Source organism: Scardinius erythrophthalmus (genome assembly GCF_964197995.2).
Source record: "Scardinius erythrophthalmus genome assembly, chromosome: 24".
In the NCBI taxonomy this organism is placed as follows: Eukaryota; Metazoa; Chordata; class Actinopteri; order Cypriniformes; family Leuciscidae; genus Scardinius; species Scardinius erythrophthalmus.
In genome coordinates, this window is record NC_138244.1 from 939291 (window position 1) to 953423 (window position 14133).

Below are 14133 nucleotides of genomic sequence, written 5' to 3' on the forward strand. Positions count from 1 at the left end.
GGTAAGTGTAACTCCTGCGGGCTGTAAATTAAAGTGGCGCTTGTTACCCCCTTGTTCTGTGTAGTTACAGGTTAAGTGTAACTCCTGCGGGCTGTAATTTAAAGTGGCGCTTGTTACCCCCTTGTTCTGTGTAGTTACAGGTTAAGTGTAACTCCTGCGGGCTGTAATTTAAAGTGGCGCTTGTTACCCCCTTGTTCTGTGTATTTACAGGGTAAGTGTAACTCCTGCGGGCTGTAAATTAAAGTGGCGCTTGTTACCCCCTTGTTCTGTGTAGTTACAGGGTAAGTGTAACTCCTGCGGGCTGTAAATTAAAGTGGCGCTTGTTACCCCCTTGTTCTGTGTAGTTATAGGGTAAGTGTAACTCCTGCGGGCTGTAAATTAAAGTGGCGCTTGTTACCCCCTTGTTCTGTGTAGTTACAGGGTAAGTGTAACTCCTGCGGGCTGTAAATTAAAGTGGCGCTTGTTACCCCCTTGTTCTGTGTAGTTACAGGCTAAGTGTAACTCCTGCGGGCTGTAAATTAAAGTGGCGCTTGTTACCCCCTTGTTCTGTGTAGTTACAGGGTAAGTGTAACTCCTGCGGGCTGTAAATTAAAGTGGCGCTTGTTACCCCCTTGTTCTGTGTAGTTACAGGGTAAGTGTAACTCCTGCGGGCTGTAAATTAAAGTGGCGCTTGTTAACCCCTTGTTCTGTGTAGTTACAGGGTAAGTGTAACTCCTGCGGGCTGTAAATTAAAGTGGCGCTTGTTACCCCCTTGTTCTGTGTAGTTACAGGGTAAGTGTAACTCCTGCGGGCTGTAAATTAAAGTGGCGCTTGTTACCCCCTTGTTCTGTGTAGTTACAGGGTAAGTGTAACTCCTGCGGGCTGTAAATTAAAGTGGCGCTTGTTACCCCCTTGTTCTGTGTAGTTACAGGGTAAGTGCAGTAAATATACAATAAAGGATCCAATTTAATTTCTGACTTTTATTTTACAAAAAAATGTCAAAACATTTTTTCATCTTAATAAAACATTGTCTTTTCTACAGTATACTCAAACAACAAAGTAACACATTATACCCCCCCCCCCCCCCCTTTATTTGCGTCCCTTGCTTTTCTTCTTCTTTCTTTTCTTGCTCTTCTTTTTCTTAACTTCCACAGGGGACTCTGAAGTTGAGGAGTTGATGGAGTCCCATTGGTCTTGCTGCACTGCAAAAATATGAATATACAGTATATACATGCTCTTAGCAAGCTACACCTTCAATTTTAAGTTGTCGAACAATCCTCCACTCTAAACATTTTGTGCCACCTGATATTACTGTAGTAACTGTAATTTTGAAGAAAACACATTTTGGTGAAGTTTGAGTCAGATCATGGGGGGGTTGTGATATTTTATAGTGATAATGACTGTAGTGCAGCAGAAAATGTTTTTTTAAAAAGGCATAGTTGTTCTGACAGCAACAAAAAAACAAAAAAGCATGAAACACAAACCTGAGGGCTGTGGCAATAGTTCAATAGTTCAATAGTTCGGATTGAGCTGATCAACAAACGGACAGGGAACTACGTCATCACGTTGAAAGGTCACGCCTGCGCCGGCCGAAGTACCGCCCCACTGTTTACAATGCGACCGTACGTAGGAGGATAATTCAAATAGTATTGTTTGCGATTATATAGAAATAGTATTCAGTGAATATGAATATGAATAGTATATGAATAACATTCTGATGAATATGAATAGTAGTTCAAATAGTATTGCCGGCGCAGGCGTGACCTTTCAACGTGATGACGTAGTTCCCTGTCCGTTTGTTGATCAGCTCAATCCGAACTATTGAAGGTAAAAAGTCTATAAATTATATATTCCTTTTTTTTAAATGACCTATCGTTTCGCTAGATAACAACCTCTTCTTCAGCTGTGATCACGTACAGCCCGTTTAAACACTTAAAATACTTTTGAAACTGCATTGATTTGGACTTAACGATGGTGACCAATGTTTGTTACCGTTGTCCGTTGTAAATTTTCATTTTGGGGTGAACTAATCCTTTAACAAGTGCATTTATAATGTACAGTACCAGTGATGTTTAGTTCTTCAATTTGATGTTTTAAAAAATAGGAAAGTGGTCACAAGTATAAGCCCTGGAGTAGGGCAGGAGTAAAATTTAAACGTCTAACGTTAACCTTTCTTTCTTTCTTTCTTTCTTTCTTTCTTTCTTTCTTTCTTTCTTTCTTTCTTTCTTTCTTTCTTTCTTTCTTTCTTTCTTTCTTTCTTTCTTTCTTTCTTTCAAAGATAAGATTATCACTCTTAAAGCAGAGATCACCTTGCTCAAAGATGAGTGTGATTTTTTGAAAAAGGAAATTGAAAAGATGAAGTCTGCTGTCCCATCTGCAATGACACAAAGATATGCTGTTCCTATAGTGCCACAGCCCTCATGTTTGTGTTTCATGCTTTTTTTTTTTTTTTTTTTTTGTTGCTGTCAGAACAACTATGCCTTTTTTAAAAACATTTTCTGCTGCACTACAGTCATTATCACTATAAAATATCACAACCCCCCCATGATCTGCCTCAAACTTCACCAAAATGTGTTTTCTTCAAAATTACAGTTACTACAGTAATATCAGGTGGCACAAAATGTTTAGAGTGGAGGATTGTTCGACAACTTAAAATTGAAGGTGTAGCTTGCTAAGAGCATGTATATATATTCATATTTTTTGCAGTGCAGCAAGACCAATGGGACTCCATCAACTCCTCAACTTCAGAGTCCCCAGTGGAAGTTAAGAAAAAGAAGAGCAAGAAAAGAAAGAAGAAGAAAAGCAAGAGAAGCAAATAAAGGGGTTGGGGGGTATAATGTGTTACTTTGTTGTTTGAGTATACTGTAGAAAAGACAATGTTTTATTAAGATGAAAAAGTGTTTTGAAATGTTTTTGTAAAATAAAAGTCAGAAATTAAATTGGATCCTTTATTGTATATTTACTGCACTTACCCTGTAACTACACAGAACAAGGGGTTAACAAGCGCCACTTTAATTTACAGCCCGCAGGAGTTACACTTACCCTGTAACTACACAGAACAAGGGGGTAACAAGCGCCACTTTAATTTACAGCCCGCAGGAGTTACACTTAGCCTGTAACTACACAGAACAAGGGGGTAACAAGCGCCACTTTAATTTACAGCCCGCAGGAGTTACACTTACCCTGTAACTACACAGAACAAGGGGGTAACAAGCGCCACTTTAATTTACAGCCCGCAGGAGTTACACTTAGCCTGTAACTACACAGAACAAGGGGGTAACAAGCGCCACTTTAATTTACAGCCCGCAGGAGTTACACTTACCCTGTAACTACACAGAACAAGGGGGTAACAAGCGCCACTTTAATTTACAGCCCGCAGGAGTTACACTTACCCTGTAAATACACAGAACAAGGGGGTAACAAGCGCCACTTTAATTTACAGCCCGCAGGAGTTACACTTACCCTGTAAATACACAGAACAAGGGGGTAACAAGCGCCACTTTAATTTACAGCCCGCAGGAGTTACACTTACCCTGTAACTACACAGAACAAGGGGGTAACAAGCGCCACTTTAATTTACAGCCCGCAGGAGTTACACTTACCCTGTAACTACACAGAACAAGGGGGTAACAAGCGCCACTTTAATTTACAGCCCGCAGGAGTTACACTTACCCTGTAAATACACAGAACAAGGGGGTAACAAGCGCCACTTTAATTTACAGCCCGCAGGAGTTACACTTAACCTGTAACTACACAGAACAAGGGGGTAACAAGCGCCACTTTAATTTACAGCCCGCAGGAGTTACACTTACCCTGTAAATACACAGAACAAGGGGGTAACAAGCGCCACTTTAATTTACAGCCCGCAGGAGTTACACTTACCCTGTAACTACACAGAACAAGGGGGTAACAAGCGCCACTTTAATTTACAGCCCGCAGGAGTTACACTTACCCTGTAAATACACAGAACAAGGGGGTAACAAGCGCCACTTTAATTTACAGCCCGCAGGAGTTACACTTACCCTGTAAATACACAGAACAAGGGGGTAACAAGCGCCACTTTAATTTACAGCCCGCAGGAGTTACACTTACCCTGTAACTACACAGAACAAGGGGGTAACAAGCGCCACTTTAATTTACAGCCCGCAGGAGTTACACTTACCCTGTAAATACACAGAACAAGGGGGTAACAAGCGCCACTTTAATTTACAGCCCGCAGGAGTTACACTTACCCTGTAAATACACAGAACAAGGGGGTAACAAGCGCCACTTTAATTTACAGCCCGCAGGAGTTACACTTAACCTGTAACTACACAGAACAAGGGGGTAACAAGCGCCACTTTAATTTACAGCCCGCAGGAGTTACACTTACCCTGTAAATACACAGAACAAGGGGGTAACAAGCGCCACTTTAATTTACAGCCCGCAGGAGTTACACTTACCCTGTAACTACACAGAACAAGGGGGTAACAAGCGCCACTTTAATTTACAGCCCGCAGGAGTTACACTTACCCTGTAAATACACAGAACAAGGGGGTAACAAGCGCCACTTTAATTTACAGCCCGCAGGAGTTACACTTACCCTGTAAATACACAGAACAAGGGGGTAACAAGCGCCACTTTAATTTACAGCCCGCAGGAGTTACACTTACCCTGTAACTACACAGAACAAGGGGGTAACAAGCGCCACTTTAATTTACAGCCCGCAGGAGTTACACTTACCCTGTAAATACACAGAACAAGGGGGTAACAAGCGCCACTTTAATTTACAGCCCGCAGGAGTTACACTTACCCTGTAAATACACAGAACAAGGGGGTAACAAGCGCCACTTTAATTTACAGCCCGCAGGAGTTACACTTACCCTGTAACTACACAGAACAAGGGGGTAACAAGCGCCACTTTAATTTACAGCCCGCAGGAGTTACACTTACCCTGTAAATACACAGAACAAGGGGGTAACAAGCGCCACTTTAATTTACAGCCCGCAGGAGTTACACTTACCCTGTAACTACACAGAACAAGGGGGTAACAAGCGCCACTTTAATTTACAGCCCGCAGGAGTTACACTTAACCTGTAACTACACAGAACAAGGGGGTAACAAGCGCCACTTTAATTTACAGCCCGCAGGAGTTACACTTACCCTGTAACTACACAGAACAAGGGGGTAACAAGCGCCACTTTAATTTACAGCCCGCAGGAGTTACACTTAACCTGTAACTACACAGAACAAGGGGGTAACAAGCGCCACTTTAATTTACAGCCCGCAGGAGTTACACTTACCCTGTAACTACACAGAACAAGGGGGTAACAAGCGCCACTTTAATTTACAGCCCGCAGGAGTTACACTTACCCTGTAACTACACAGAACAAGGGGGTAACAAGCGCCACTTTAATTTACAGCCCGCAGGAGTTACACTTACCCTGTAACTACACAGAACAAGGGGTTAACAAGCGCCACTTTAATTTACAGCCCGCAGGAGTTACACTTACCCTGTAACTACACAGAACAAGGGGGTAACAAGCGCCACTTTAATTTACAGCCCGCAGGAGTTACACTTACCCTGTAAATACACAGAACAAGGGGGTAACAAGCGCCACTTTAATTTACAGCCCGCAGGAGTTACACTTACCCTGTAAATACACAGTTGAAACGGGTAACAAACACTACTTAATATGTAACAATACGAAACAACACTATTTGCACAGTAATTACAGAGAAAGGTAAGCTACTCTTATAAAAAAAATAAAAAAAAATTTTAATTACACAGTATATTTGCCCTGACATTTAAGTGGCATTGCAATACAATGTGATAAGGTAAGTACTAAGTACTACATGGTACGTTCTAAATTAAAGTCATAGCAGAATTTTTTTTTTTTTTTTGGGCTAAATGTTAAGTAGTTTAGTAAGAAAAGCCAATAAATAGCATTGCCAATGTTTTTCGAAATCAGCTGTTTATAAAATTGTTTCAGATAAAATTTTTATCATACTGTGCTTACATACAGCCATATATATATATATATAATTTACAACCCACAGATGTCAAAATTACCCTGTAACTACATTGCACAAGAACATATTTTTCCAGAAATGTGATACAAGCTTTTATATACAACAGACGTACAATTTTTGCCTGGAATATATTAACAGAATAGGTACCTGTTAGTTTTAAAATAATTACATTATAAATAATTTGCTTGTATATCTGGTTGTACCCCTTTATTACCCAAAACTTAACATATTGTTCCCTTATACCTACACGGAAGTACACTATAATTACAGAAACGTACACCGTAATTTCGGTTTACTTACGCAGTTGTTTGCGGGTCGTAATATAAAGTGTTACCGTACGTTTTGTACGTGAGATCAGGCTGCAATATTACCATGGATTATTTTTGTTAATTTCAGAATTGATTCAGCATCGGTTATGTAGATTCTATCATAGTGTAATGTTGATTCAACAGTTTCACCATTAACTGAGGGTGCAAGAGTGATGCAAAAACAACACCATTGATTCGTGGCTGAAATCTGAACATTATTTCAATATTAACCGAGGGTGCAAGAGTGATGCTAAAGCAACATCACTTCTTACGTCATTTCAATGTAATCAGCGTTGACGCATCAACACTGACTCAATATTGTTTCAATGCTATCTGGGATATACGCAAGTTTGTGATGAATGTGAAAATGGAGGATTAATTGTTTTTGTCATCTAGACTACAGTTAACCGAGTTCAGTCCTGTTTCCTGTGGAGAAATGATGTCATGTATAATGTCATATTAATGTTCTTACACTTGGCCTGTAAACCAGTCTTAATGATATGCTGTACTCATATATAACCAGTAGATGGAGCCATTGCTCAGCAAAACACAATTATATACTGTATATATGAATATAGACTGATCTATAACTATCAGCTAATTCAAAGGAATGTAACTGGAGAAACAAACCCTTAAATATTAAAATCCCCTTACAAAAATGAAAGGGCAGCTATTTTCACATATAATAAGTGAAACAATATTAAGCATGATATTGTAAGGCTCGCGCTCGATCGGCCCAAAACCGGCATCCGACCAGCGTGGAAGGTCTTTACGTTTTACTGTCCTTTTCTTGAGGAATTTTTTGATTAAATGCAATACATTTGAACATGTATTCTCTCTTTATTTCATCTGAAATCATAAATGAAAAAGGTTTTAATGATATCAAAGTAAAATAATGTCGAAGTCAGTTAGAATAATCAAATGTAACAATTTATTATGTCAAGTAAATGAATCATGCCAATTTCATAATCAATTCAAAGATAATTGATACAAAACATCAAATGCTCTGGAATAGAAAGAAGATGCAGTGTCTGGGGGCAAGAGACCATTTGTCCAGAGACCACCGTCCTTTGTGTGCTTGTTATTCCTAAACTCTTAAAAACCTTATTACCTTTTGTTTTACTTATTTGGAAATGAGACATTTGCACCAGTCACACTGTGATATTCTTAGGGTGATTTACATGTGGTCTCAGCATGAGAGAGACGGAGTGGCGAAGAGGGGGAGAGATGTGTTAAACACAGGAACATGATGGTTTCTCATGCAGAGCTGTCTGAGGGGTCAAAGGTCACGCACATTTAACAGAGGTCTCCTACCTTACCTTTAATCGACAGATTTATCTGAAGTCCCTGAATCTTTTCACAATATCATGTATGGTATTATGGTGAAAGACACAATCTTACATTGAAAAAAAATAGATTCTCCATTGTTTAACAATTCAATGAAATTTGAAACTTTGCTTGTAAAGACCAAGGCTTTGGTGGATAATCCTCTCAAGTCTCCTTTATTTATATAGCACTGAACACAATACAGAGAGTTTCAAAGCAGCTTTACTGAGACAACAGGAGAATAATGCAACAAAGTTAGTCTCTGCTGTACAGTATCTAGAAGAAAATAGGGTCAGTCCAATTTAAGTTCAGTGTTGATTCAGTTCAGTTGTAAAATTAATTAGTTAATTTATCAATAAAGCCGCTCTGATAGATCAGCACAATTGTTAAACATTAATAAATTTAAGAATATAAAGTTTTACACTTATTACCAGTTCACCTGCTCATTGTGGACCGTTTCAAAAGAGTTGAACTTGGATATTGTAAACTTTTCACTTTTGTTTTGCCTCCGTCCCAACCAAAATGTGTTTGAGTACAAAAATACACAATCATTGGACATTTCTTTGTACTTTTGTCATATAGAAAAAGGTTTAAGAGAATTTACAAATCACAGATTCTTGATTTTATTGCATTTTACAAGATTTTCCTGAATTCGGGTTGTTCATTGTTCAGTAATAAATTCTGTCCATGGATTCAGGCCTGGGAAATCCTCCCGGTGGGCTTGGGTCTATGAGAGACAATTTATAAATAAGTTAAAAATTAGATATCAAATCGTTAATGTTGATGCAAAATAAATGTCATTATTCTTCATACACTTGTATTTGTGTCACTGTCAATGTGTATAATAAATTATGGCATTTCTTTGAAATGCAGAGGATGTAAAATGATTTGTGATTCTTAATATTTAGCTTATGATAAAAACAAAACATGAAACCTACTTAAAAAAATATGCAATGATTTGATGTCTCAGTTTCAACATATGAAAGCACGAGTCATACCTGGTCCTCCTCCTCCACCGGGCATTTTCATCACAAAGAAAAGAACAGATAAACGTTTAATTTTATAAGACCCAAGTGTTTGATGGTCTTCCAGTGGATCTGTTCCAAAAATCACCCGTACGTTATTTGGGTCTGACAAAAGAAAAACATAAATAACATATGATGAACAGCTCAAATGACATGACACATGAATATCAAAATAATTTAACACCCCTTAAAGGAGAACTCCGGTCAATTTTAACATTGAGCTCATTTTTTTGTACATTTGGAGTGCTGTCAATACAGAGAACAACACCAAAAATCGGTGTTGTCTACACCGAGTTATTCTATTTTTAAAATTTGCACCCTGTTGACTTCAATGGGGCAAGTACTAAACCTGCTTTTAGCCTCTTAACATCCTTGATGTGTCATTACAAGTGCACAGGTCATGTGAGTGATTCCTTCTGAGTGAACACGAGTGGATCTGACTGCAGTAGATGTGAAAGATATGTATAAAAATTAAGTTATTTCAGCCAGCGCACATACCTGTTTACATCCTGTTTTCGGTCGAAGTCCAAAGTCGAACTGTTTCTGTTCGAACTCGACAATCGACTACTGTGGACTTCGACAGAAGTAAACACAGGTATTTGCGCTGGCTTAAATAACATCATTTTTATACATATCTTTCACATCTACTGCAGTCAGATTGACCCGTGTTCACTCAGAAGGAATCACTCACATGACCTGTGCACTTGTAATGACACATCAAGGATGTTAAGAGGCTAAAAGCAGGTTTAGTACTTGCCCCATTGAAGTCAACAGGGTGCAAATTTTAAAAAGAGGATAACACGGTGTAGGCAACACCGATTTTTGTCGTTGTTCTCTGTATTGACAGCACTCCAAATGTACAAAAAAATGAGCTCAATGTTAAAATTGATCGGAGTTCTCCTTTAAACAACAAATGCTGCTTATGAACAGATAATTGATATATATATATATATATATATATATATATATATTTTTTTTTTTATTTAGTGCAGTTTAGATGTTTTAATGCCAAAAGAAAAAGAAAAAAGATATGTAATTACTCTGTGTTATCACTGAAGAGTTAGCCTAATAAATATTTTAACCTACCAGGAGCTCCTGGAATCTTCTCTTTGAATTTCTCCTTCAGTTCTCGGACGGTGGTTTTCTCAAACTCTTCTAATGAATCCGCCACTTCTAATGGTTTATTCTTCTTGTCATTAAAGTTCATGAGGACCTGAAACACCATTCTGAATCAGTTTTAGCAGAAAATTACAATGAACGAAGAAACGGTAATTGTTTGATCACTGTAAGTTAAATTACAAAAGCGATTGTGCCGTTTCACTTTCACTTTGATTGTTTTAAAGGGGCGTGTGTAACAGATCATAACCCAGTAGAGTTACTGGTCAGACGGTGAATGGGAGGAACACAGATTAGGGAAATATTATAACGTTAGCAAGCTCTTGTGTTTATTGAGCTTTGTTTTTAAATAACCGAGTTAATGTGCAACTGTTCTGTGTAGTAAAGACTTAAATAATTGGTTTTGACTATGTGAAATATTTTTAAAATGGAGTGTCTATTTACACTAAGCACAAATGACGATTAGAACTTTAGTAGTAGGCTAGTTGTTGTTTTTTTGGATAGAACAGTCTGACTTGAGACGGCGGCGATGTAACGTGACGTAAACACCACGGCAAGAGCATGCAGTCGGTTTCTGGGTGAGGGTTGGTCATAAAAAGATTTAAGAAAGATATTGATTTGAAATGTCTATTTTGTAATTTAATTGACGAGACTATCTGTCATCTTTTTTTTAAATTGTACTCTGTAAAAATTAAAGGTGTCTGGAGGAACCTTTTGGGGTTCTTCACTTCGCCACACCGGCGGAACCATCTGTAGATCCTCTAGGCACCCTTTAAAAAGGGGCAGTTCTCTGAGGAACCACACAGGTTTCCTGAGGAACTCTTATATGAAGCACTGTGTGGAACCACTGTGGGGGCCTCCAGGAACCAATTTTCAAATTTTTTTTTATTTGTATTAAATTAATTTCATGTTGTTACAACGGTTACCATTAACTTCTATTATAATAAACAAACTGAACCAAATACAAAATAAGAATTGTTTATTACATATTTTAGATCCATTTTAATACATACACGTCAATGCACTTGGGAAAAAAAAGCTAGTAATAGATTAATATCAATGAATACACACAAAATAAATGTATAATAAATAAGTAACATGAATAATCAACCATGTGTATACAATAGGCTACACAAGAAAAGACATCTCAACAAACTGCATAGAAAACACATGTTCCATGTAATAAATCAAGGCTTTTGAAAAGCTTAAATGTGTGACTTGAATCAACAGTTCCCATAAATGGTTGTTGAGTATTCTCAATATCTAGAAACAAGATAAAGGAAGTAGAAGTAGAGGCTTCGACCCGTAAACAGTATTCTATGTCACAACAAGCAGAAAACCTTTTCCATTTGAACAGAGTTAAGGGGCAGTAAAATGATCTGTTGTTCTGTTCACTGGTGAGTTCAGTCATTTCAATAAGAATCCACACGATCAGCAATTTTGTGTGGTGCTTCATACATTACATCGCTACACAGCTGACAATGGTCAATGGACCTTTTTGCCTGTGTAATTTCACGAAATTCACAAATGTGACGCACCTTTACTCACTGCAACATAAAATGCAATCAATTATAAAATCTTCACAAGGGACATGTGAGGTACTTAACGAGTTAGAAAAGTGAAAAGGTGCATCAGCTTCATTTTCCGTGTGTTTTTCCCTCTTCTCTGGTGGATGGTCAGGCACTTCAGTGATTTTCAGGTGTACAGGAGGATTTTTATTCTTGTTCAATCTTGTATTTCAGCTTACCGAGATCCCTGCAAAGAACAAAATTTACTGTTAGTGAAGCCCCTTTCACACAGAGATTCCGGAAAATACACAGATAAAGTGACCCGGGATTTGACCCGGGTTTGTTTGATTTTGGTTCATTCACACTGCCAGTGATTTCCCGGAATCAGAGAGCGCGTTCACACAACCCGTAAAAATTCCGTAAAGACACGTGACATTGATTTAAATGTCTCAGCAGCGTCTTAAGTTTGCTTATGAGCTGCGATTTCTCTCTCGAGAAACCACGCTTGTGCATTTTTTCTCTGATTCGATCATAAACTTGCGCATTACGTACCGTTTCACAGCTGGCGAACGATCCCGGCTTCAGCGCCATCACTACGACACGGCATTATTATGGCTTTTGTTCACACAGCGCGCGTCCCGGGACTGAACACGGCAATGTTACTAGATCCCCAACCCGGCATCAATCCCGGCATCAATCCCGGGTCGTGTTTGCGTTCACACAGAAGGCGTTCTGGCAATTTGCCGGGTTCAAAGCACTGTCTGAAAGGGGCTTAAGTTTATTAAAGTACAAAATTTACTGTTAGTAAGGTTATTAAAGTGATAGTTGTGAAATATAAATAATTTCCTCAGCCTTGTGACGTTCCAAACCTGTTTGACTTTCTGTCTGTGGAACCCAAAAGCAGATCTCAGGCATAAAGCAACCCCAGTCACCATTCACTTTCACTGCATGAAACACAAGCAGAACAAAATTGTGCAAATCATTCATTAAACCATTCTTATGTACACTTGTCTAGTTCAATTCAATGCAACAATTTATGTAAAAATGGTTAAGCTCCAAAAAATGTCCCAGAAAAGATCCTAAAAATAATCAATGAGTTCACAACTCGTGTGTTATGGGTTGTGTTGTAAGTCTTCTGAAGCCATATAATAGGCTAGCTTTTTTGTCTAAAAAGACTAAACTTGAAGTTATAATTCAGAGTTCAAATGTCTTATATTCAAATGCAAATGATTAAGGTATAGCCTATAAAAAATGCATAGCATTATTTGCTCCAAACCTGTGATATTATTTTTCTGAGTAACATGAATGAGATTGGAGAGCATGAGGGAAGATTTTCAGAGAATAACTGATTAAAAAACACAAGTACACAGTCAAACAATACAATTGCACACAGAGAAAGTTCATAGTAATAAAGTACTTGCATGTGGTGCAGGTACTTACTGTAATTCAATGTTGCCACTGAAACATCGTACTGGTTGTTGGGGAAACAAAAGAACAAAGCTGATTATTCACAACATAATATTTATTGACCACTAAATGGCTTTAAAATGGTATGTGAGAGAATGCGGGCACCTGTAGTAAGTAAAGTTAGGCTAAACAAAAACAGACCAAACTATATTAGGCCTAACCTGCTTTTTTTATTCATAACAAACGCCAATGACAATAAGTCAATAATTTCCATTTGTTCATTAAATCAATGTAGGGGCGGATCTAGAAAAATATTTATGGGGTGGCGAGAGGGGGGCAGGAATTTTTGAGGGGTGGCAACATATGGCAGACGTATACTGAATTTAATCACAGTTAAATTGGCCATAACTTTTAATTCGTTGCTGCCAATAGGGATGGGTATCATTCGGTATTACTACTCTTACCAATACTCCTTATCAATCCGGTACTTTAACGGTATTCTTATCGGTTCTTTTTGTTTTATTAAAAAAAGGGGAAAAATTATTTAGAACACAATTAATATTGCTTTATATTTTGAAATGTTAAATAAATATCTATAACAAAAGAAAAAGCAATGCTTTAACAAAACAAATAAAACATGTATGTTATGCAGAAGGGTGCAGGCTTTTGTGTTTTATATTCAGAAGACATAGGACACCAAAAACAAAGTACAAACACATGGTCAAACAAAAAAAGAATACAATTAAACAAATATACATATTATATACCCAGTGCTTTAATTTTTATTTTTTTTATTTTACCCTTATTTTACCAGGGAAATCCTTTGAGAACAATTCTCTTTAACGAAGGAGCCCTGCAAAGGCCACCATAAAAGTTACACATAGAATACAAAATATAATAAATACAATGAACATACAAAACATAATACGTTAACAGTACAATGAATCGACCAACGTTAGAAAAAAAGAAAAAATCATGACATCCCCCATTGTCACCATAGACTTGGGAAGCAGGGACAGGTGCCCATTGTGCCTGCTTCCCAGAACCTTACTAGCCTCTTAAATTGACCAAAGGAGACCAAGTTATCAAGTTTTAAGTCATTCTGTCAGTGGCGTGCACAGACCTCTTCAGGGGCAGGGGCGGAAGGACCAAAAAGGGCACTTTAAAAAAAAAAAACATTTATTTTTAAAATAAATCACCTGTATTTAAAGCAGCACCCGTCTGTCTGTTGTGTTTTATATATTTTAATGACTTCCTCACAATTATTTGGAATATCTCACTCGATGGAGAGCAGCAGTCGGTCAGAGAGCCTCTCTCTGAAATGATGATAATATAACTAATTATTATTTACTTTACCAAACAAAACAGAGAATCAAGTCGGTAATTATGAGGAATTCATGTTTAGTTATGTTGATGTTATAAATTGTAGGCCTATGTATTCAATAAAGTGTT

At 37.9% G+C, this 14133-nt stretch overlaps 2 protein-coding genes across 3 annotated transcripts in view; both read right to left on the bottom strand.

Annotated features, from left to right (window-relative positions):
* Positions 1–7209: 7209 nt before the first annotated feature.
* On the bottom strand, positions 7210–9995 carry LOC308684388 (uncharacterized protein). Its single transcript, XM_081355578.1, has 3 exons — positions 9737–9995; positions 8624–8755; positions 7210–8352 (listed from the first exon to the last, which is right to left on the bottom strand). Exons 1-3 carry the CDS (start codon positions 9873–9875, stop codon positions 8294–8296), a joined length of 330 nt encoding a protein of 109 aa, XP_081211704.1. The 5' UTR covers positions 9876–9995; the 3' UTR covers positions 7210–8293.
* A 734-nt stretch (positions 9996–10729) lies between these two features.
* The window catches only part of LOC308684458 (E3 ubiquitin-protein ligase RNF19B-like), a 62347-nt gene continuing 58943 nt past the window's right edge, over positions 10730–14133 (bottom strand). The window contains exons 4-7 of one of the 2 annotated variants that reach the window (XM_081355687.1): positions 12715–12745; positions 12144–12218; positions 11827–12035; positions 10730–11521 (exon numbers count right to left, since the gene is read on the bottom strand). In XM_081355687.1, coding sequence (XP_081211813.1) covers positions 11968–12035; positions 12144–12218; positions 12715–12745 — 174 coding nt within the window. In that variant the 3' untranslated portion in view covers positions 10730–11521; positions 11827–11967. Of the gene's footprint in view, positions 11522–11826; positions 12046–12143; positions 12219–12714; positions 12746–14133 lie in introns of both variants that reach the window. The other variant, XM_081355686.1, reaches the window with a different exon arrangement.